The sequence below is a fragment of the Neoarius graeffei genome, chromosome 22 (assembly GCF_027579695.1).
Source record: "Neoarius graeffei isolate fNeoGra1 chromosome 22, fNeoGra1.pri, whole genome shotgun sequence".
Taxonomy (NCBI): domain Eukaryota; kingdom Metazoa; phylum Chordata; class Actinopteri; order Siluriformes; family Ariidae; genus Neoarius; species Neoarius graeffei.
In genome coordinates this window covers 30,958,033-30,982,419 of record NC_083590.1, presented here as the reverse complement: position 1 = coordinate 30,982,419, position 24,387 = coordinate 30,958,033, and the positions used below count along the sequence as shown (strand labels likewise).

The 24,387-nt window shown below is 41.5% G+C and overlaps 1 protein-coding gene across 1 annotated transcript in view; it reads left to right on the top strand.

Annotated features, from left to right (window-relative positions):
* The window catches only part of adgrb2 (adhesion G protein-coupled receptor B2), an 836,040-nt gene that overhangs the window by 538,908 nt on the left and 272,745 nt on the right, over positions 1-24,387 (top strand). The window contains exon 16 of the mRNA XM_060904734.1: positions 18,954-19,080. Within this exon, the coding sequence (XP_060760717.1) occupies positions 18,954-19,080 (127 nt within the window). The remainder of the gene's footprint in view (positions 1-18,953; positions 19,081-24,387) is intronic.

Here is a 24,387-nt window from a genome sequence, read left to right as displayed (position 1 = left end):
CAGTTATTGACACTGTTCCACAATTATCGGCAACTTTGTCCACAGTTATCGACACCGCTCCACAATTATCGACACCTTTGTCCACAGTTATTGACACTGTTCCACAGTTATTGACACCTTTGTCCACAGTTATTGACACTGTTCCACAGTTATTGACACCTTTGTCCACAGTTATTGACACTGTTCCACAGTTATTGACACCTTTGTCCACAGTTATCGACACCGTTCCACAATTATTAACAACTTTGTCTACAGTTATCGACACCATTCCATAATTATCGACAACTTTGTCCACAATTATCAGCAACTTTGTCCACAGTTATCGACACCGCTCCACAATTATCGACACCTTTGTCTACAGTTATCGACACCATTCCACAATTATCGACAACTTTGTTCACAGTTATTGACACCGTTCCACAATTATTGGCAACTTTGTCCACAGTTATCGACACTGCTCCACAATTATCGACACCTTTATCCATAGTTTTCGACACCGTTCCACAATTATCGACACCTTTGTCCACAGTTATTGACACTGTTCCACAGTTATCGACACTTTTGTCCACAGTTATCGACACCTTTGTCCACAGTTATCGACAGCGTTCCACAATTATCAACACCTTTGTCCATAGTTTTCGACACTGTTCCACAATTATCGACACCTTTGTCCACAGTTATTGACACTGTTCCACAGTTATCGACACTTTTGTCCACAGTTATCGACACCTTTGTCCACAGTTATCGACACTGCTCCATAATTATCGACCTCCAGATGATTATTTATTTTTAAAAAATAATCGGTATGTGGTATTAAGTTAAGAAAACATAGTTTTTATTTTAAATTTGTTTTACATCGACTTATATTTAGTACAAAATATCTTTTATATGGATGTCGGTGTTTACGTAAATGAGGAAGTAATTCTAATGTTTGTAAATAAATGAAGTGATAATGTTTAACCTGTCAGAAAATCTTTTTGTTCCACTTTCTACCCACTTTCTAAGTATTTTCGTAGATCACATTTTGTTAATCATTTGTTGTTGTTTGTATTAATTTCTAGTTTTGTCGTTTACCAATAAATATCATCAGGTAATTGACACTGTAACCACATGAAAATCCAGGTCAAAGGACGCACGTCATTCCTCGAACCAAAATATAAAATGTCTACTGATATTGTAATATGTGGTCGATATTTACAACAAACTGCAAAAAAAAAATAAAAATCTGAATGGAATAGAAAAATCTGAATATTTCAAGCATGTAATTTTTTTTATATGCTAGGAATTTAATTCTGGTCTAATTCTATTTAGTGCAATAGGATTCCAAATACTCTATAAACATTCCATTCTGTTATAAATCAGAACAAAATAATATTATAAATCACAACACTTTTATTTTTATTCAAAGTACTTCATCTACTTCAACAATGTTACACAAAGATCGATCCATAACAGTTGTAAATGTCCCTTAATTCCACAGGGTGTCGATAATGGTGGACACCGGTGAAAGTGATCGCTATTATCGACACCTCACGTGACTCTCAAACGCACGTTTTGATACAAAATGGCGGCTGTCAAATGAAAGAGTAAGAAACAAAGTAGGTTTCGACAAGATCATGAAATATCAGTGAATTTGATCAGTAAAAACATGTCCATGATCTTTCCACCATGCTTACCTGCGATGATAACGTCCGGGTTAGCTCAGGTACCGAGCTGTGCCATCAGACGACAAGATCAAAGGGCGCGGCGGGTCTTCCGGTTGATTGGTTAACCAATAATAACTGTTGTAACTGAAACTCACCTTTGTAAATTTGTTTTTTATTGGAAAATCTGAAAAGGTGTGGGCAGCACGGTGGTGTAGTGGTTAGCGCTGTCGCCTCACAGCAAGAAGGTCCGGGTTCGAGCCCCGTGGCCGGCGAGGGCCTTTCTGTGCGGAGTTTGCATGTTCTCCCCGTGTCCGCGTGGGTTTCCTCCGGGTGCTCCGGTTTCCCCCACAGTCCAAAGACATGCAGGTTAGGTTAACTGGTGACTCTAAATTGAGCGTAGGTGTGAATGTGAGTGTGAATGGTTGTCTGTGTCTATGTGTCAGCCCTGTGATGACCTGGCGACTTGTCCAGGGTGTACCCCGCCTTTCGCCCGTAGTCAGCTGGGATAGGCTCCAGCTTGCCTGCGACCCTGTAGAACAGGATAAAGCGGCTAGAGATAATGAGATGAGATGTTGTGTTACGTTGTATTTGATAGCGATATCTGTTTGGCATGCTTGCAACTGGTTTTAGCCAGTTTGCTTGCTAATTGTTTTGGCAAGTTCTGCTTAAATCCTTGAAAATTATCTTCACTCGCACATCTGCTCTCTGCTTTCATAAGGCTATCCTGACCAGTGATGTAATGCTTTATCACTCATTAGCGTTACCCTGTCATACTTAGATAACAGCTTCGTCAATCACATCTTCCAATGATATAGAAACGCCACACTCTTAGATCACATAGCTACAACACACTCTTGAATGTGAATATATACTCATATCTGTCCTACAATAAACTGAGAAACATCTCTGAACAGCTTTGTCAGTGACTGTTTGCGCTCAGATATCCGTGAGGCAGAATCGCCTAGACAGCACATTTTTTCATTCCTAGATCATACTTTGTCAATTCAACCTTCTTTAGTACAGACAGATCAAAACCTAGCAGTATATGAAAGCAGCAAAACAAAACAAAAAAAAGTCAGCATTTTCTATCCCACAATAAAGGTTTTGCACTGTTACGTGACCCACATAGCAATAGTAACTATGCCACTATGGGTTTCCTCCGGGTGCTCCGGTTTCCCCCACAGTCCAAAGACATGCAGGTTAGGTTAACTGGTGACTCTAAATTGACCGTAGGTGTGAATGTGAGTGTGAATGGTTGTCTGTGTCTATGTGTCAGCCCTGTGATGACCTGGCGACTTGTCCAGGGTGTACCCCGCCTTTCGCCCGTAGTCAGCTGGGATAGGCTCCAGCTTGCCTGCGACCCTGTAGAACAGGATAAAGTGGCTAGAGATAATGAGATGAGATGAGATGAGATGATAATAGTAGCCGCCGCTCTAGTTTTATTTCATTTCAGTAAGTAAAGCATGTTTTTGTTTCCAATGACCGAGAGTGTCTGTTCGTCAAAAAGAACATACTGGGGATGTGCTGTTTTGACTTTCCTAGCCTTGTCTGTGTGAACCGATGTGTTGGTTGCTGCCATGTGCTGCTTTCAAGAAACTCCTCATGCTGAGTTTGGTGTTTTATGTTAATTGTATTGTAGAAAGATGCTGTTGTATGTCCTGCTGTATGATAATTTCTCGCCATGCACAGCTTGCAATCTACTTTGCTTTGATTGCCATCATTAATCCTGAAATACATCCTGATCTCTGACACTATGTGTTGTCTTTTCCTGAGCAAAATAAATAAATAAACAAATAAATAAATAAATAAATAAAACACTTAGCTGACATAATTTAATCTAAAATTGAATGAAAGAATGCCTCTTAATGTATTTTAAGTATTAATTTGTGCATAAGCAAAGACATAATGATCAGGATGCTTGAGTCAGTACTGAACAAATTCTTAGTTTCCCTGAGGGAACCCTCACAAAGGGATCAATGAAGTTTTATCTATCTATCTATCTATCTATCTATCTATCTATCTATCTATCTATCTATCTATCTATCTATCTATCTATCTATCTATCTATCTATCTGAAGTATCAGTATTTCCGATATTGCCGTTTCCCTTTAAAAATCAATAAGTATCAGTGCTTTGTGTGTGTCTCTATCAAGTTGAAGAAGTCGCCTATCAGACAGAGAAATGTTGAAGAAGATGGAAATGCTATAGCATAAAATAGTGCAGCAACGGTACCACTTCTTTCTGTCTTTTTCTGTTATATTATTAATATATTTTTATATATTTTTTTATTTGAAAGCTTGCTCCTAATATTGCACGATAAGAAAAAAAAAACAGCATATATATGGAGTAGGATTGATTATCACATATTAAAAGACATCACATGAACCTACTCAGAGAATTTGTTCGATTTCCTTTGGTTGTATTGCTAATGCAATATTATATATATATATATATATATATATATATATATATATATATATATATATATATATATATATATCGAACATCCTCTGATATAAAATATAAAGAAATCTTCTTTTCACATTGTGAAATGTGTCATTCTCCTCCAATAAGCAGGAGAGGTGATTATTAATAATTAGCCTCCTCTTTTCTTTCAAGAAAAAGAACACATACCGCCCTAGTCTGTAAAATGATTAAAGCCTGAGTGCATTAGAGCTAAGAAATACTACTCTACATCAATTTTCAGAGTAAATGCACACTCAGCTCTAACACTGTAAAAAGATGGCTGATAAGAACTTAATGGGTTGCATTCGAATCCTGTTCTGCAGTGAGGATATGTTTTAATTACTTTCTAATAACTGGTAAATATAAACTTTTTTTTTAAACCACCAAAAGGGGCGGTGTAGTGGTTAGCGCTGTCGCTTCACAGCAAGAAGGTCCTGGGTTCGAGCCCCGTGGCCGGCGAGGGCCTTTCTGTGTGGAGTTTGCATGTTCTCCCCGTGTCCGCGTGGGTTTCCTCCGGGTGCTCCGGTTTCCCCCACAGTCGAAAGACATGCAGGTTAGGTTAACTGGTGACTCTAAATTGAGCGTAGGTGTGAATGTGAGTGTGAATGGTTGTCTGTGTCTATGTGTCAGCCCTGTGATGACCTGGCGACTTGTCCAGGGTGTACCCCGCCTTTCACCCGTAGTCAGCTGGGATAGGCTCCAGCTTGCCTGAGACCCTGTAGAACAGGATAAAGCGGCTACAGATAATGAGATGAGATGAGAAACCACCAAAAGTTATTCATGGAGCACACATGGAGGAAAATGTTGAAGCAACTTCGAGAGGTTTGCTAGGAACGGAATACTGCCCTTGTTAAAGATGTGCTGGAAACACCATTATGGTCGTCTAACTGCTGATTTTACACCTCATATCACTCATCATGCACATACTGTATGCTAGATCTGGGGATGGAAAAAAAAAGTTTGTACATTCAGATCCGTTCCATCCATCCATTATGTAGCCGCTTATCCTGTACATGATCGCGGGCAAGCTGGAGCCTATCCCAGTTGACTATGGGTGAGAGGCGGGGTACACCCTGGACAAGTCGCCAGATCATGGCAGGGCGAACACATAGAGACAAACAACCATTCACACTCACATTCACACCTACAGTCAATTTAGAGCCACCAATTAGCCTAACCAGCATGTCTTTGGGGGAAACTGGAGCACCCAGAGGAAACCCACACAGACACGGGGAGAACATGCAAACTCCACACAGAAAGACTCCCGTCAGCCACTGGGCTTGAACCAAGGATCTTCTTGCTGTGAGGCAACAGTGCTAACCATTTCACCACCGTGCCACCCGTTTGTACATTCAGATGTGGTCTTAATGTCAGAGTCAACAGTGCTGTATGAATCAGGATTTAGAAAAGAGTCTTATCTAAGTAAGGGACAGATACATTGTTCATAGGAAGAAAAAAACGCAAGAACTTGGTGCACAAGCCTGAATTTATTTTACATTTTCAGAAATCATACTTCATGTAACCTGCTTTATCCAGTTCACAATGAACTTTGATGTGTTTGGGGTCATTTTCCTGTTGGAACACCCAATTGTGGTGGCATGGTGGTGTAGTGGTTAGCACTGCTGCCTCACAGCAAGAAGGTTCTGGGTTTGAGCACACTGGCTGACGAAGGCCTTTCTGTGTGGAGTTTGCATGTTCTCCCCGTGTCCGGTTGATTGGTTAACCAATAATAACTGTTGTAACTGAAATTCACCTTTGTAAATTTGTTTTTTATTGGTAAATCTGAAAAGGTGTGGGCAGCACGGTGGTGTAGTGGTTAGTGCTGTCACCTCACAGCAAGAAGGTCCAGGTTCGAGCCCCGTGGCCGGCGAGGGCCTTTCTGTGTGGAGTTTGCATGTTCTCCCCGTGTCCGCGTGGGTTTCCTCCGGGTGCTCCGGTTTCCCCCACAGTCCAAAGACATGCAGGTTAGGTTAACTGGTGACTCTAAATTGACCGTAGGTGCGAGTGTGAATGGTTGTTTGTCTCTATGGCCCTGTCCACACGGCAACGGATTCAGGTGAATCTGATAAAATTGTTTATCGTTTCGACCTGGTGTCCACAGGGCACTGGCGTTTTGGGTGCCACAAAACGAAATCTTTTGAGAACGGGTTCCAGAGTGAAAAAATCTGGCAACGGCACCGTTGCGAAGTCGTCTGGATGAGTAGAACGGATTTGTTTACGATGACGTCACAACCACATGACTGTCAGTGCTTCACGCCGGGTAGAAGTGTAACGAACTCGATGCGAGTTGTCAACAAATCCTATAACTTGGTTCATGAAACGCGCTTACAAAATATTTTCACTGTGAATATTTGTGTAATGGTGCAAAGTGAGAGAGAGAGAGAGAGAGAGAGAGAGAGAGAGAATAGCCCTTTGGGCAGAGTCTTTAGTCCAAACACTGCGGAAGCAGTACCAAACCGTGCACCGCCCGTGCGCGTTCCAAAAACAAAAACAATCCCGCCAGCAAAATTAGGAAAAAAAAAAAGGAGCGATCTCACCTCTTCAGATGTTGGTTTAAGTCCGACAATACATTCCTCAAAAAGGCTAATGCTACAGAAGAAGGCTAATGCTACAGATGAAGGGGTTTATGCGCATGCGTCTACTACTTCTATTGTTCTGGTGTCTCTGATGGGATCGTCTTACAGCGCACGTAGAGGTGTGGCATGTGTATTGCATCGTTTTCAGCAAGCGTTGCGTCGCCATATGAACCTGAAATTTTACTGATCTGTTGCCCATGTGGGCGCGATATTTTAAAAAAAAATCTCGTTGCCGTTGTCGTGTGGATGTAGCCTATGTGTCAGCCCTGTGATGAGCTGGCGACTTGTCCAGGGTGTACCCCGCCTCTTGCCCATAGTCAGCTGGGATAGGCTCCAGCTTGCCTGCGACCCTGCACAGGATAAGCGGTTATGGATGGATGGAATATTCAATTGTGTCCAAGTTTCAACCATATAACTGATGGTATGAGGTCGTGCTGAAGAATTCTGAGGTAGTCCATCATTATTCCATCCACTTTGTTTAACTATGCTTAACAGTTGGTGCAGCATTCTTGGTGTTGAATGCCTCATCTTTACTCCACTAAACATACCTCTGATCACTGTGGACAAGCAACTCAATCATTCTCTAGAACTTTCCTCCAGAAGGCTTTTTCTTTATCCATGTGGTCAGCTGCAAACTTTAGTCAAGCTTGAAGGTATTGATTTTGGAGCAGTGTCTTCTTTCTTGGATGGAATCCTCTCAGTCCATGGTGGTATAAATCTCGATCGACTGTAGACAGTTACAGTGGTGTTCCAGCAGCTTCCAGTTCATATCCAGCCTGTGCCTTAGTGGTTCCTGGGTTGTTCCTGACCATCTGAACCAATTGCTCTCAGCTAAGGGTGACAGTTTGGGTCTTCTTAAACCTGGGCAAAGTGGCTGCACCTTCCAATAAGGTGTACTTGTCAAACAAAACCTTTTTATGTTTGCCAGGTCATCACAGGGCTGACACATAGGCTACGTTTACATTAGACCGTATCTGTCTCGTTTTCTTCGCAGATGCACTGTCCGTTTACATTAAACCGCCTGGAAACGCCAGGAAATGGGAAGCCGCCAGCGTCCATGTATTCAATCCAGATCGTGTCTGGTCCGGTGCTGTGTAAACATTCAGAATACGCGGATACGCTGTGCTGAGCTCTAGCTGGCGTCTCATTGGACAACGTCACTGTGACATCCACCTTCCTGATTCGCTGGCGTTGGTCATGTGACGCGACTGCTGAAAAACGGCGCGGACTTCCGCCTTGTATCACCTTTCATTAAAGAGTATAAAAGTATGAAAATACTGCAAATACTGATGCAAATACTGCCCATTGTGTAGTTATGATTGTCTTTAGGCTTGCCATCCTTCCACTTGCAAGTGGTAAGTGATATGCGCTGGGATCACACACACAGCGGCTCAGTCCCGAATCACAGCTTGTTCACTTCACTCGCGTGCTCTGTGAGCTGCGCAGGGCCGGAGTGCGCACCCTCCAGAGGGCACTCGCTGTTCAGGGCGGAGTGATTTGGAGCGCAGGATGCCTGCGGAGCCGAGCGTATCCGTGTATTGGTGTTGCTGTGTGCATGCAAATCGTGTATTGGTGTTGCTGTGTGCACACTAATCGTTTTAAAAACGTTAATCTGATGATCCGCTGATACGGTCTAATGTAAACATGGGCATAGAGACAAACAACCATTCACACTCACATTCACACCTACGGTCAATTTAGAGCCACCAATTAGCTTAACCTGCATGTCTTTGGACTGTGGGGGAAACCGGAGCACCCGGAGGAAACCCACGCGGACACGGGGAGAACATGCAAACTCCACACAGAAAGGCCCCTGTCAGTCACTGGGCTCGAACCCAGAAACTTCTTGTTGTGAGGTGACCATTACACCACTGTGCTGCCTCTGTGTTGATTTCAGAAAATCCAAAATAAATGAAAACTTTGCACCATTTTTTAAAAATTAAAGTTGTATGTTGTACAATCATTCTTCCCCAGAAAAAAAGATCAGTTCAAATAAATCATGGAAAGCCCAGTATTTCTATGACATTCATGTCCATGATGACTGGATGTAAACTTCTGACTGCAACTGTACATTTCATATTGTGAAACATCCATAAAATAAGCTGTTTTCTTTTCACTTTTGTTATAACAGCTATGTTCAATCCTTCCTTATCTGGCTACAACTCAAGTGCAGTTAGATTGCAGTTCGAAAGTGATTTGAGGAAGTGAACCAGACAGACTGGGCATTTTGGATGATGGGCCACAATATTTCCGTAGGGCCAAACTGCTCAACTGACCTCTAAACTGGGTGAAAGAACAGAGCTGTAGAAATGCAGAAAAGTGAAATGTTTTCTGGAAATTTGGATCAACTAACAGAAACTGAAAATAAAAGCTGAATGGAATACACAGGACTAATTATTTATACAATTCCATCCATCCGTTATCTATACAACTTGTACGTCAGGGTTGCAGGTGAGTTGGAGCCAATCGCAGCTGACTTTGGGCGAAAGATGGGGTACAATCTGGGCAGGTTGCCAGTCAATTGCAGGGCTAACCCAGAGACAAGCAACCATTCTCATTCACCCCTCTGGGCAATTTAGAGTAGCCAGTTGACCTAATCCTCATGTCTTTGCACTGTGGGAGGAAACCAGAGCACCCAGATGTAGGTGTGAGGAGAACATGCAAACTCCACAGTCAGCCATGAAGTCGAAGACAGAAATTGCTGTGAGGTGACCGTGCTAACCACTTCACCACCGTGCTGCCCTGCCAATATGACACTTTACAGAAATCCAGAGGTAGATTTAGATCCCTATTAGACAGTGATGTGAAGAAAACTCCCTGAGAAGTCATGAGAAAGAAACGTTGAAAGGAACCAGACTCAAATGGAAACACAGCCTCTTCACCATGCCGCCCCATTTATACAGGATAATTATCAAATCTAATTATCAAATGATGGTGATATGTGCACCTGGGAAAAGTTTGTTTGCATTCTTCCATTTTTCTTTTTTTCATTTTTTCTTTTTTTTTTTAATTTAAGCATTCCATGAAATTGGTTATTCCACAAAATGTTATTCCACGAAATTGAGTCATACACAAAGTGATACACACCTCATCAGCAATAAGCCATGAACAACAAGATTAAGTGGAATAACTGTTTTATTACATCCACATTCCCTGGATTTTGAGAACCAGAGCATTGTTATTTTTTGGCAAATTTGATAAATAAAACTTTATACAAAATGGCCGACAAAATAATTTCCGTTTCGAATGTAAACAAACCGGCGAAATTACAGTATAAATTTGTGAAAAATGTGATAATAATAATTCATGAAAAATAAAAAAAGATACGTTCTTACCATCAAATACTTTTATTCCATATTTTGTTGGGTTCTTTTTTTGTATTTTTTGGGGGTTTTGTTTTCGAGTAAAGTTTGCATTTCGTCCTCAGGTTGGTTCAGCAAGACGCTCCACCATTTTGTTTTTCTCTACTCATGGTATATGAGCTGATAGCCTAGTAGTAGAGTAGCCAATCAGAGTGTGCAATTGCTCATATCCAGTGAATGTGAATAGAGTAAATATATATCTATTTGGCATATCACTACAGTGACGTGGCCGCTCTGATGGTTTCAGCCATTAAAGTTTCTAGCGAACATTACAGTAGTGGTTTCCTGTTGCCTTTTACTGGAATATTATAGAGGTTTTCTCTTCTCAACCATCCACACACACATTCACACATGTGGGCAATTAAGAGTAGCCAGTTAACCTAACTGCATGGGGGAAACTACCGGTACATGATCTTTGAACTGTGTGGGAAACCAGAGAGAACATGCATACTCCACACAGAAAGGCTGCCATTGGCCGTGAGGTTTGAACCCGGAACCTTCTTGCTGTGAAGCGACAGTTCTCTCTCTCTCTCTATATATATATATATATATATATATAGAGAGAGAGAGAGAATATATATATATATATATATATATATATATATATATATATATATATATATATGTATATGTGCTGTCAAAAATGTCGCGTTATTAACGCGTTAACTTGACTCAATTTTAACGGTGATGATTTTTTTATCGCGAGATTAATGCTCTGTGACATGATGTAGGTTTTTCATAAGCTTTTGAAACTGCCAGGAACTTGGAACAGAGACTTTGCTTAGAAAAACGATAGCAGCTAGACTGTAATGCCACGCCCCGCACAGCCAGAGTCCTCTGCCCTCCCCCCAAAGAACCAGCGCAGGCAGGGCGCGCTCGCCCTGCGCCTCGGGACGAAGAGCCATGGTGCTCGGCTTAGGTTTCGTTTTCCCATCTGCGGCTCCAGCCCGACTTTGCAGTGGCTGTGACAAGACGTGTTATGCTCTACAATAAAAAAAAACATTGGTACAACCAGTGTTCGAACTATGCCGATATTTTCGGGGGGGTCCCTTTTTTCCCTTCGGGGGGTGCTTGCGCTTGTCTCAGAGCACGGCTCTCCATCACGCGCTCTGAGACAAGTGCGCGCTCCACCGCGGATCTCCATCGTGCAGATCTCAACTGTTGGCACATTTCCTTTCTACTAGTTTGTGTCCCCAACCTGGCAGCAGCAGTCATTGTCATATCGGTTTATTTTATCTTTGATGTAAACACAACACTTCGGATATGCAAATGCTTCCCGTTACACACGATTGCTATGTCAATAAACATCATTTTGCCAATATTTTAGAGACCATCCAACATTTCCCAAATCATGTTTTCAAGGGATCTCATGTCTGTTTCAGGGGATCTCGGATCCCCCGAGTACCCCCGTAGTTCGAACGGTGAGCAAGCCCATTCACTTTTTTATGCTGATAAGAGAATTACAATGGTTTTTCATGTGACAAAAATGTGCAATTAAATTGCGATTAATCGCGAGTTAACTATGACAGTCGCGACATTAATCGCGATTAAATATTTTAATCGCTTGACAGCACTAATATATATATATATATATATCATCTCATTATCTGTAGCCGCTTTATCCTGTTCTACAGGGCCGCAGGCAAGCTGGAGCCTATCCCAGCTGACTACAGGCGAAGGGCGGGGTACACCCTGGACAAGTCGCCAGGTCATCACAGGGCTGACACATAGACACAGACAACCATTCACACTCACATTCACACCTACGGTCAATTTAGAGTCACCAGTTAACCTAACCTGCATGTCTTTGGACTGTGGGGGAAACCGGAGCACCCGGAGGAAACCCACGCGGACACGGGGAGAACATGCAAACTCCGCACAGAAAGGCCCTCGCCGGCCCCGGGGCTCGAACCCGGACCTTCTTGCTGTGAGACAACAGCGCTAACCACTACACCACCGTGCTGCCCCCTCTCTCTCTCTCTATATATATATATATATATATATATAGAGAGAGAGAGAGAGTTTTTTTTTTATCTAAGTGATCTAGTCATGTTATAAGAATCATATTTCTACATCCCTAAAAAAAAAAATCATCGCACGTTGTTCTCAATGAACTGTGAGAGTTCAGCTGGGATAATTAATTCTCGATTGTGATAGTGAAACAGCTTTTTAACTAAATGCTTTCTCCATGCTCCTTCATCATGCATCCACTGCAATTAATTAGCAAATTAGTATTAATAGGCACATGTCCATTTGATAAGTGCAGTCTCTCCCATGCCGCTGCTAGAACAAGTGGGCATATGCATGCCTGCCGTGAGGTTACTGGGAATTAGATCACTAATTAAAAGCGCTGAATGTTCATCATAGCATTGAACATCAAACTTTCCAATAACGGGGCTTTAAATTAATTAAGCAGAGACAGGGGAGTCTAAACTGGGCATAATAACATGAATAAGAAGGAGAAGGAATGAGATGGCACTAAATGTAGACAAATGCAGGTGATAAACAGAAGTGGAGCCGAAATTTAAATTATACCAGGAAAAAAAGATGTAAAAAGGTGTGATTAGTCTGGATCAGTGATGGGGCCTTGGGCTTTAGGTAATGTCTGTGTTATGTGAATATCGGATTCCATCCATTATTGTGCTGCAAATTAAAGCTAAACCTCAAAGAACCACTTTCTAGCACAAAAAAAATGGTATCAGGACCATGTAACCATGTTTTTCTATTTTACAACACACTAAATCTTTGGCACAAGGTGGAAAACATTTGTTACCTCACATTGCACCAGTTCATTTTCAGTAAGCCGCCACCAGTTCAGTACTGAAGACACTAAATGCATTGTTTCTGATACTTGTTCAGTATCGGCCCAAACAAATTGCACTGAATCCTGAAGCGACATTACAAGGTGAATATTTTTATTTTTATTTTTTACAAAATGACAAAAAAAAGTGACATCCATGACATGATGTGATTGTGTCAAGTACCCAGAGGATACACCTTCTACAGTGTTGCTTCGTTTCAGATAACGTGGGGTCATGAGTGGACTAAAGCAATGAAATTATTTTGAAGTTGAGTTTGTATTTCTTGACTTCTAAAGTTTAAGAAAAGACAAATACGATTGGCATGATGTGATGTCATGGGCCTAGGAGCACCGGAGTTGTTGATAGCTTGGATAAACTGTATCACGTCAGACAATTAGACACACCATAAATACAGTGTTGTGCTGTAATTATGTGGCACCTAAACAAGAAAAAAACATCACATCATTCCAGGCTTGGAGTACTCGAGCCCGACTCGTGCCCTAATTTTAAGGACTCGTGATTCAACTTGGACTTGAGCACTGATGACTTGGACTTGGACTCATGCATTAACTGCATTTGGACTCGTAAACTGGAGACGAGGACTCTGATTTTTTTCTTTTTTTTCTAACATGCCATAATAATCTGGCACAAGATATTTATATCTACATTAAATTTTGTACTAATTTTGCGCAAGAGTGTCGCACCTGCACGCCTTGGCGTGTGCATCAGATAGATTTTCGGGCGCGCTCCGGACAGCGCACACGCCAAACGGACTCTCGTGCATGCTGTAAACAACTCGCACCTACACCGGATGAAGGCGCAATCAGCGCGCCTATATAAAAACACACTTACTTTGCGAAGTATTGAGTTGCATTGCTGATACATTACTGAGCCTTATTTCCTTGTTTGGTTTCCTGATTTCCTGTTTCTCGTCTTTGATTCTACCGAGTCTACGATAGCCTGTTTGTGCCTCGCTCGACCTATTGCCTGTTTCACCGTTTTATGATTTTGCCTGCCGTTCCAGATTGTTTACTGTCTTCACTTGTGTTAATAAACACACCTTCTGTACTTACATCCGTCTCCCAACCATCTCTGACAGAATACTTCACACTCCCTGATAAAGAGAAGCATATTCACCTGTTCATACGTCATGTTCAGGAACAAACTAATGTTAATGGCACTGAAACAGCCACCGTCAAATGGTGCGGTTGGAGTGTTGGACTCGACTCAATTTTTTTTTTCAAAATTCTTTTGGACTTGACGTGGACTTGAACACTGGGGACTCGAGACTGGACTCGGACTCGAGGTTTAGTGACTCGACTACAGCACTATATCATTCTGTCCTGTCTAATTCAGCATTGAGACTGAAAACATCCCCTTTCATTTAGTAAGTTTGATGAAACAATTTCATATCAGTCCCTCGTATAGTTCAAATGGGTGGTTGGGGATTATTACAAAGTGTGTCACAATGATACAACAGGAACAGCTTCACCTACTTTCTTTTTAAGCTTAATTATTTTATTCCAACTATAATTAATTTGTCTAAAAGTGTAATTAATAAGCACTGTCGAGAGGAGAAGAAAAAAAAGAAGATTGTGTTCAAAGAAAGGTTTGTTTTCGAATGTGTGTCATATCTCTGGTCTGGGGTGAGTTTCCCAAAAGCATCGGCGCACAACAATCATCGTTAAATGGTAGCGCGAACATCACAATGAACACTCTCTCTCCTAGTTAAGATGCTCTTAGCATTAAGAGGCTTTGGGGAAACCCACTCCTGGTCAGTAGGAATTGAAATTCATCTTTTACATACATGTGGAAAAGAGTGGGGTTGAATATTGTCCCTCTAGTAGCACAATGCAAAAAGCATGACAATACAGGGACTGTCGGTTCAGAAGCATAACAAATACAGCACAAGGCCAAGGTTATGCTTTGATTATGTTTAAATGGCTATAAGTTCAGTCTGCTACCTGTTTTCATAACATATATAGAGAATGTTAAACAGTTCCGAGAAGATATAAAGTTTATCTTCGAGTGGTGAACATGTTTATGAATGAGCGTAGTGAATGAATAAAATATTTCCAACACGAGAAGAAAAGCTTCATGCCTTCGCACAACCCTGTAATGTTCTTTATATTATATGGACAGATCCACAAAAAAAAATGCAAGTTAATCAAAAGAGTTCATTTTAAACCGGTTCGTCATTTTGACAACACGCATCTAGTCAGCGGGAAAACACTGGGAGTGACACCATTGGAGTGAAATATCAGGAATTATTATCCATACAGGACACTTTTTCCATGGAATAAAAATGTGTTCGATTCCCTTCTAGCGGGCTTCATTCATTTGGTTTGATAGCATGCAATATTGTTAGCATATCACTTATCCTACATGTATTATGTCACTACCCAATGGAGAATGAGTGTTGAATATGGTTTACGATATTGCATGGTTGTCAAGACAACGTGACGTCACATGTCAGAGCTGATGTGAATATTCAATGAGAAAGTTTTCTGCTGCGCGTGCACAGAAGCATTTCTTTGTTCACTGGGAAAGAGAAAGGTGCGTTGAACACCCGAAAGGCTACCAAAACTTCATTAGATACTGTATCCTTCATGCATATTTACAAGCAGTGGCAAATCATTACTATTAGAGCTGGGACTTGAGCTCAGCCAAAACTTAGCCAGACACACCAAAAAAGCAACAGGGCAAAGGATTTTGTAAGGGATTAGTGGCAGGCTGCCAGGTCGCTCCGTTGTGTATAGTTGTCGATGCTGATTTTAAATGTAACTCAGTAAATGACACAGGGAAATGAATACTTAAGTCTGAGTGAAAAATATTGTAGCGAGCGTGCAGCATGGAAGAAGAGTCTGGAGACAGAAATCTTAGTTTCTTGGTTGTTAGCCTGTGCTACTTGGTCTCGATAGCACTGGCTTGACCGCTTTATTAAAATTCGTTAACACTACTGATGAACACTACACCGGCTGGAAGATGACTTCACTGCTGCGCTGATTGCGCCGACTCGGGGTTAAGCTCACGTTGGCCTTTGAGAAGGCCGAGGGTGATAAATTTTTGGTCATGCCCACTATAAATCAAAATCCGAGTGGTTAATTAATCTGCCACTTCCTACATAAACATACACTGCCATGGCCTTCTGTCCCAGCAATGAGTGAGCCAGCTCTAAACTCTTCTCGGCCTAGAGACAACAAACAAAAAAATCTCATTGGATAACTCAATTTTAATGTTTTCAGGACAATAACCCTTTCATTTCTGAAGCAAATTTGATAGCAAATGAGGCCAAATTAAAAGTAGAAGACAATAATTATAATAAAAATATAAAAGAATGAAAGCAATTAAAGAATGAGAGAAATTAAATATAACATTTGAAATGCTGATATGTTTGGGCCTTCTCTGAATGCCTAGAAGGCCCTGATGGTTCCCTTCTGTTTACAAGAGAAAAACATACCAACGGACATCGAAAAACTGGAAAAGAGAGTGTGTATGCACACTACTGTTCAAAAGTTTGGGGTCACCCAGACAATTTTGTGTTTTCCATGAAAAGTCACACTTTTATTTACCACCATAAGCTGTAAAATGAATAGAAAATATAGTCAAGACATTTTTCTGGCCATTTTGAGCATTTAATCGACCCCACAAATGTGATGCTCCAGAAACTCAATCTGCTCAAAGGAAGGTCAGTTTTATAGCTTCTCTAAAGAGCTCAACTGTTTTCAGCTGTGCTAACATGATTGTACAAGGGTTTTCTAATCATCCATTAGCCTTCTGAGGCAATAAGCAAACACATTGTACCATTAGAACACTGGAGTGAGAGTTGCTGGAAATGGGCCTCTATACACCTATGGAGATATTGCACCAAAAACCAGACATTTGCAGCTAGAATAGTCATTTACCACATTAGCAATGTATAGAGTGGATTTCTGATTAGTTTAAAGTGATCTTCATTGAAAAGAACAGTGCTTTTCTTTCAAAAATAAGCAAATTTCAAAGTGACCCCAAACTTTTGAACGGTAGTGTATAAAAATAATAATAATAATAATATTGGCTGGCTTTTTTTTTCGTGCTACATTAGATATATTCCATTCAGCTACCATGATATTGAACGAGTCAAAGATGAGTTCAGTATCATGCTAGCTGAATGGAATATATCTGATATACCACGAAAAAAGCCAGCCAATATTATTTAAATATGTCACTCAGATCCGTGATGTATTTCATATGAAAAATACAAGTTTTTCAACACGAGAAGATAAACTTCATATCTTCAAGCAAATGTGTGATTTTCTTTTTATTATATAGACACATTCACAAACAAAAAGTACCCAAATTTGTCAAAACAATTCATCGATTTACTCACGAGTGACATACGGTATAGAGATTGATGTCATGGTTTTGGTTCTCCATTTTCTCCCAGCATACACACTTCCATTGCCTCTGAAACTCCTGCCATCTTCACTATTTTGCTTGTTGTGTCAGGTAGTCAGTAATTTTTTTACTTCAGCAAAATTTCATGGAAAAAAAAATGTTGGCAAAAAGTTGAAGTACTAATATCAAGCTCACATTTGAGAGCGCACGAATTAGCTGAGGTTAACTTGTGTCAACTTTATTGCTAGTCTCTCAAATGTTAGCTCGGATGTCAATGAGTCTGATAATACAAATTAGTTGATGCTAATGTCTAGCTCACATTTGAGAGATCAGGTAAGTATCAACAGCTTTATTGTTAATCTCTCAAATGTTAGTTAGCATGATAATAACTCTGATAGTACAAGCTAATTGGATCCTCAGTATTTGCTCAAGACAAAGTGTGCATAACAGCCACGGATTACATGAAAGATCTCGTTTTCAGTGTCCTGTCTATTAAAGTTTAATTTTATGGAATCAATTTTGTGCCAAAATGTTCATACAATACTTTTGAAATATCAAACAAAAACGACAAATCAAAATACAAAAAAACCAAAAAAAGTCAATTTTTTTAGACTGGCAAACAAATTATTCGTGTAATCATGCAAAATATCAGTCTATTACTCTTCAGAAACCTTTTATTTTTGTTCCGCGTCTTTCTCAGTTTTGTTTGACGTAATTTATTTTGGTTGCGATTCCAGCTTTCTCGTTTGCGCTCCCTGACTTTTTGCTTGCAGTTTTGGCACAAACTTCACGTGTGGGTGGGCTGTCCAGGAATGCATTCCCATTGGCTAACTTGTGTTTGACTGACAGCTACGCTCACCGATTTCCTACTCGGGTTTTGGCGGACTGTTTGACGAGTGACCGATCCATTGACGGTAAACAAGGATCGAGTGGACTTCAGTGGCGACTATGATATTGAATTAATTCAACAAAGTGTAAATTCAATATCATAGTCGCCACTGAAGTCCACTCCATCCTTGTTTACCGTCAATGGATCGGTCACTCGTCAAACAGTCCGCCAGAATCCGAGTAGGAAATGGCCGCAACAGCCTCCGGGGGAATGGCTGGGCGTAGCTGTCAGTCAAACACAAGTTAGCCAGTGGGAATGCATTCCTGGACAGCCCACCCACACGTGAAGTTTGTGCCAAAACTGCAAGCAAAAAGTCAGGGAGCGCAAACGAGAAAGCTGGAATCGCAACCAAAATAAATTACGTCAAACAAAACTGAGAAAGACGCGGAACAAAAATAAAAGGTTTCTGAAGAGTAATAGACTGATATTTTGCACGATTACATGAATAATTTGTTTGCCAGTCTAAAAAAAATTGACTTTTTTTGTTTTTTTGTATTTTGATTTGTCATTTTTGTTTGATATTTCAAAAGTATTGTATGAACATTTTGGCACAACATTGATTCCATATAATTTCGGTACAATTTTCGACCAACATCTTGAAGCTACCTGATGCTAAAAGTCATCTTGTGACTTTATAAATAGATGACAAAAAAGAAATGTCGTACCGTAAGGGAGTAGAAGTGCGAAGTAGATAGAAATCATGTATGTCGTAAATATAAAGCGAAGCGTTTGTCAATCAGTTACACAACCCCCACTGATTAATTCCTCAACCCCAGTTAGTTCACTCCGAATGTCTCGGTCTCATTTTTGCTTGTGTGTGTTTGCCCTATCAACAGTGAGGATGGTGAGGAAAACTGGGACACAGAAGGCTGCAAAACGCTCCCGTCGCCCACAGTCCACACTAAATGCCTCTGCAGCAAGATTTCTACCTTTGCATTGTTAGCACAGAAAGCGAAAGACCCGGTGAGTGTCAGCTTTACCTTTTGCACCTCTTAGCCTCTGCATGGCCCAGCAACATGTATATCTCCAAAAGCAATGTGATACGATACGGGACAAAGGGTCGAGAACCTTTAACTGTACATTTGTGTTGTGTATTTTGGTGAATGTCAATGCTTTTTTTTCCCCCTCCAAAATATGTCTTTCTTCATCGTGCCCAGCCTTAAATGTCATCATTTGAAGCAATTCAGTAGTTATTATGCGCTTTGGTTATTATTATGCTGTCAAAGCTGCTGAAGAACTACACGAATGTTGCTGTCAAGCTCATCAGCATCAGGAAGTAAGCACTTGTAAGACACATAGATTGTTTTTTTTTTTTTTAAGGAAGTGGAATGTGAGTAGGTGGCATGTTGGCAATGAGACGCTGATTTTGATGTGCACCTTTGTTGTACACACTTGACTATTTGAATAAATTCTGGCCTTTGTATCTCACAGACATGTATTGAATATGCTTTTATTGAGGGTCTTAGCATGCTTTATGCTAGTTATGTGACTAGGATGTTTTAAAATAATGCAATGATTGAAATACGTTCTGGGGGGAAAATGGTACATTGTCCATGTCAAGCTAAATATAGATTTTTAATTGCACCTGTCATATGGGTATTGTAGCTATGACATTGTGTATTGGGCTTGCTTATCGGGTCGAACATGTGAATTGGATTTTTTTTCCCCCCTGAGACTGAGGTGGTGTTTACATTAGACCGTATCAGCGGATCATCAGATTAACGTTTTTAAAACGATTCGCGTGCACACAGCAACGCCAAGACACGGATACGCTAATCACATGACTAATTAGACGGCACGTCACATGATCCCAGTACATATCGGGCATGCGCAAGTCACTCACCACTTGCAAGTGGAAGGATGGCAAGCGAACACCTTCTCCAGCAGATAAACACACCTGGCTGTGATGTTCATGTTCTCACTGAGTTTAAGCGCCTGAAGGAGGTAAATAAGTTGAAATGTGTAAATAAACCTCAGTGCGGCTCAGCGCTTCCTCCTGCGCTCCAAATCACTCCGCCCTGAACAGCGAGTGCCCTCTGGAGGGTGCGCACTCCGGCCCTGCGCAGCTCACAGAGCGCGCAAGTGAAGCGCACGAGCAGTGATTCGGGACTGAGCCGCTGTGTGTCGTTTCCTGTAGTCCACGCCATTTTTCAGCAGTCGCGTCACATGACCAACGTGGCATGACCAACGCCAGCGAATCAGGAAGGTGGATGTCGCAGTGACATTGTCCAATGACGACATCAGCTAGAACTCAGCACTGCGTTTCCTCGTTCCTCAATGCTTACACAGCACCGGATCAGATACGAACTGGGTTGAATATGTGCGCCCTGGCGGATTCAAGTTGTTCCGCCTGTGGAGTCGTTTCCCGGCGTTTTAATGTGCACGGACAGTGCATCCGCGACGAAAACAAGATGGATACGGTCTAATGTAAACACCACCTGAGAATCTCAAAATAGCTTAATGCTTTTGTGTAATTAATGTGTTTATCAGTGACGGTAATCCATAATATTACCAGGACCAGCATGCGGAAATGATTAGCAAGATTAGCAAGACCTGAAAACGACCTGAGCTGTATGCCCTTTATCCTTCCTGAATAATGTCTGTACATTTTATTGTACTGACCATCTGGCATCTGATGGGCCACCCATCATATGCTCTCTCTCTCTCTCTCTCTCTCTCTCTCTCTGATTTCCTCTTTCTCTTCCACAAGTTACCAGTTGTGGTGGGTGAATGGGGGGATGTTGGGTCTGACCCACTTTTGTCTCGTGTTCCTTTTTTTTTTTTTTACTTTCTATCTGAAAGCACCCCATTAGAATGAGTGATATGCACAGCAGGGGAAAGGGATGCAGGGAGATGGAAAATGGCCACAAGCAGTGAGCAATGTGGGGGCGGAGATTGTAAATCCAGTAGCCGGTCACTGTCACATAGAAACTGGACCACACACAGCTGGCTAATGTCAATGCCACTCCTGCTGATCTCAGCCAGACAGACCACAACACTCTGATTCAACCACACACACACACACAGAGAGACAGAGAGAGAGAGAGAGAGAGAGAGAAAGAGAAATAAATGTATGCCCTGTCATTTTACTTGTCACAGGAACTTTTCCAGGAAGTTACAGTTATGGTCAGAAGTTAACATACAGGGCGGCACGGTGGTGTAGTGGTTAGCGCTGTCGCCTCACAGCAAGAAGGTCCGGGTTCGAGCCCCGTGGCCGGCGAGGGCCTTTCTGTGCGGAGTTTGCATGTTCTCCCCGTGTCCGTGTGGGTTTCCTCCGGGTGCTCCGGTTTCCCCCACAGTCCAAAGACATGCAGGTTAGGTTAACTGGTGACTCTAAATTGACCGTAGGTGTGAATGTGAGTGTGAATGGTTGTCTGTGTCTATGTGTCAGCCCTGTGATGACCTGGCGACTTGTCCAGGGTGTACCCCGCCTTTCACCCGTAGTCAGCTGGGATAGGCTCCAGCTTGCCTGCGACCTTGTAGAACAGGATAAAGCAGCTAGAGATAATGAGAGAGAGGGGGATGAGAGTTTACATACAGTGACATGAATGTCATCTTGGATATGAATGTCATGGTAATATTTGGGCTTTCAGTAATTTCTTTGAACTGTTCTTTTTCTGTGGCAGAATGATTGGACAGCATACATCTTTAATTGAAAAAAAAAAAAAAAACACCAGAATTTGATGCACAAGTTTTAATTTTATTTAGGTTTTCTGAAATCAACACAGGGTCAAAATTACACATACAGGGTCAAAAATTTACATACACTCACTTAGATTAATAATTCAGAGACGCTGAAACTTCTAAAATGTCTCTTATCTTGCCAATGCCAAGGTCTCTTAACTTCCTGTTAGTGATCATGATTGACTACAGCTGGTAGCTTCTCTGTGCCTTCATAAAAAGGGTTTGTTTACAGCACTCATTGGATTGGCCAACACACAATAAAATGGGAAAGTCCAAGGAGCTCAGTGCAGATCTGAGAAAGAGGATCACAGATATACACAACTCCGGAATGTCTCTTGGAGCCATTTCTAAACAACTGCAAATTCCAAGATCAGATCAAACAATTGTATCCAAGTTATTGTGAAGTGTAGTCACTTTGCCAAGCCACTTTGCTTCAGGAAAACCCAAACTGTCACCCTCAGCTGAAAGGAAGTTGGTTTGGATGGTCAGAAACAACCTGGGAACCACCATGGCACAGCCCTGCCATGAACTGGAAGCTGATGGATCACTGTCTACAGTTCAGATCACCGTGGACTAAGAGGCTGCTATCCAAGAAATAACCCCCCTGCTCCAAAACTGACACCTTCAAGCTTAACTAAAGGTTGAAGCTGACCACACGGACAAAGAAAAAGCCTTCTGGAGGAAAGCTGTATGGTCAGATAAGACAAAGATTGAGTTGTTTGGCCACAGTGACCACCATGTACAGAGGGACACTGTACCAGCTGATGGTGGTGGTAGGATCATCATGCTCTGGGGCTGTTTTACTGCCAGTGGAACTGGTTCATTGCACAAAGTGGATGGAATAATGAAGGAGGAGGACTACCTCAGAATTCTTCAGCATAAACCATCAGAAACTTGAACACGACTTGGGAGTAACAACAGGACGATGAACCCAAACACACATCAGAGCTGGTTGTGGAGGAAAAAGCAGGCTAACATTAAGCTTTAAACAAGTCCTGACTTCAACCCTATTGAAAATATATGGACAGTGCTTATCAGTCAAGTCCATGCCAAGAAAAAAAAAAACTAATTTAATTGAACTCTACCAATTCTACCATGAAGAGTCATGAAATATCCAATCAGAATTCTGCCAGAAGCTTGTTCATGGTAAACAAAAATATTTGGTCAAGGTGAATCTTGCGAAGAGACATTTTACCCAAATATTAGGTGTGCTGTATGTATATTTTTGACCCTGTGTTGATTTCAGAAAACCCAAAGAAAATTAAAACTTGTGCACCAAATTCTAGTGTTTTTTTTTTTTATTAAAGCTATATGCTGTACAATCATTCTGCCACAGAAAAGAACAGTTCAAAGAAATTACTGAAAGCCCAAATATTGCCATGACATTCATATCCAAGATGACATTCATGTCACTGTATGTAAACTTCTGACTAGAACTGCATATATTCCAGGTGTTTTCATCACAGAAGTCATCTGATATTAGCAATTTTTAGTTCTTGTTCGAGGTTATGCAGGACTGTATTGTCCTGATTGTTCAAACACAAGCTGCACAGAGTGACTAAGGCTTCATCTACACAATAATGGCTCATTTTCAAAATGCCACATTTATGCTTTTACCACACTAACATTTTCAGCTTCATAGTTTCCTGCACTGAAACATGAAAATGATAGAAAACTGCATCTTGGGCATGTGGCAAAGTGGCTTACATGTGACTTTTACATAATTTTTGACAACGTGACCATAAAACATGCTTTAGTGAACATCCCAGAGTACAAAGCAGTCAAAAAGTAACAATAATAATAATAAAGAAGAAGAAACCTTTATTTGTCACGTGCACATTGCAAGCACAGTGAGACTCATCCTCTGCATTTAACCCATCTGAAGCAGTGACCAGAGGCACACACACCCAGAGCAGTGGGCAGCCACACTACAGCGCCCAGGGAGCAGTCAGGGGTTAGGTACCTTGTTCAAGGGCACTTCAGCCCAAGGCCACCCCACGTTAACCTAACTGCAGGTCTTTGGACTGTGGCGGAAACCGGAGCAAACCTACGCAGACACGGGGAGAACATGCAAACTCCGCACAGAAAGGCCCTCGCCGGCCACTGGGTTCGAACCCAGAACCTTCTTGCTGTGAAGCAACAGTGCTAACCACTACACCACCATGCTGTGTTATAATAATACTATGACTAATAATAATAACAACAACAACAACGGGCTTGTAGTACTCGAGTCCAGGACTCAAATTTGAGTCCGACTTGTGCCCTAATTTTAAGGACTCGTGACTTGACTTGGACTTCAGCACTGATGACTTGGACTCTTTATTTTTTCTAACATGACTTAATAATAATTTGGCATAAGATATTTATATCTAGCCCTGTGATGACCTGGCGACTTGTCCAGAGTGTACCCCGCCTTTCACCCATAGTCAGCTGGGATAGCGACCCTGTAGAAGCAGCTAGAGATAATGAGATGAGATGAGATATTTATATCTACATTAATTTTTTTAATAATTTCGTGAAAGAGTATCACACCTGCGTGCCCTGGTGCGTGCATCAGATAGACTCTCGAGCGTGGTCTGGACAGTG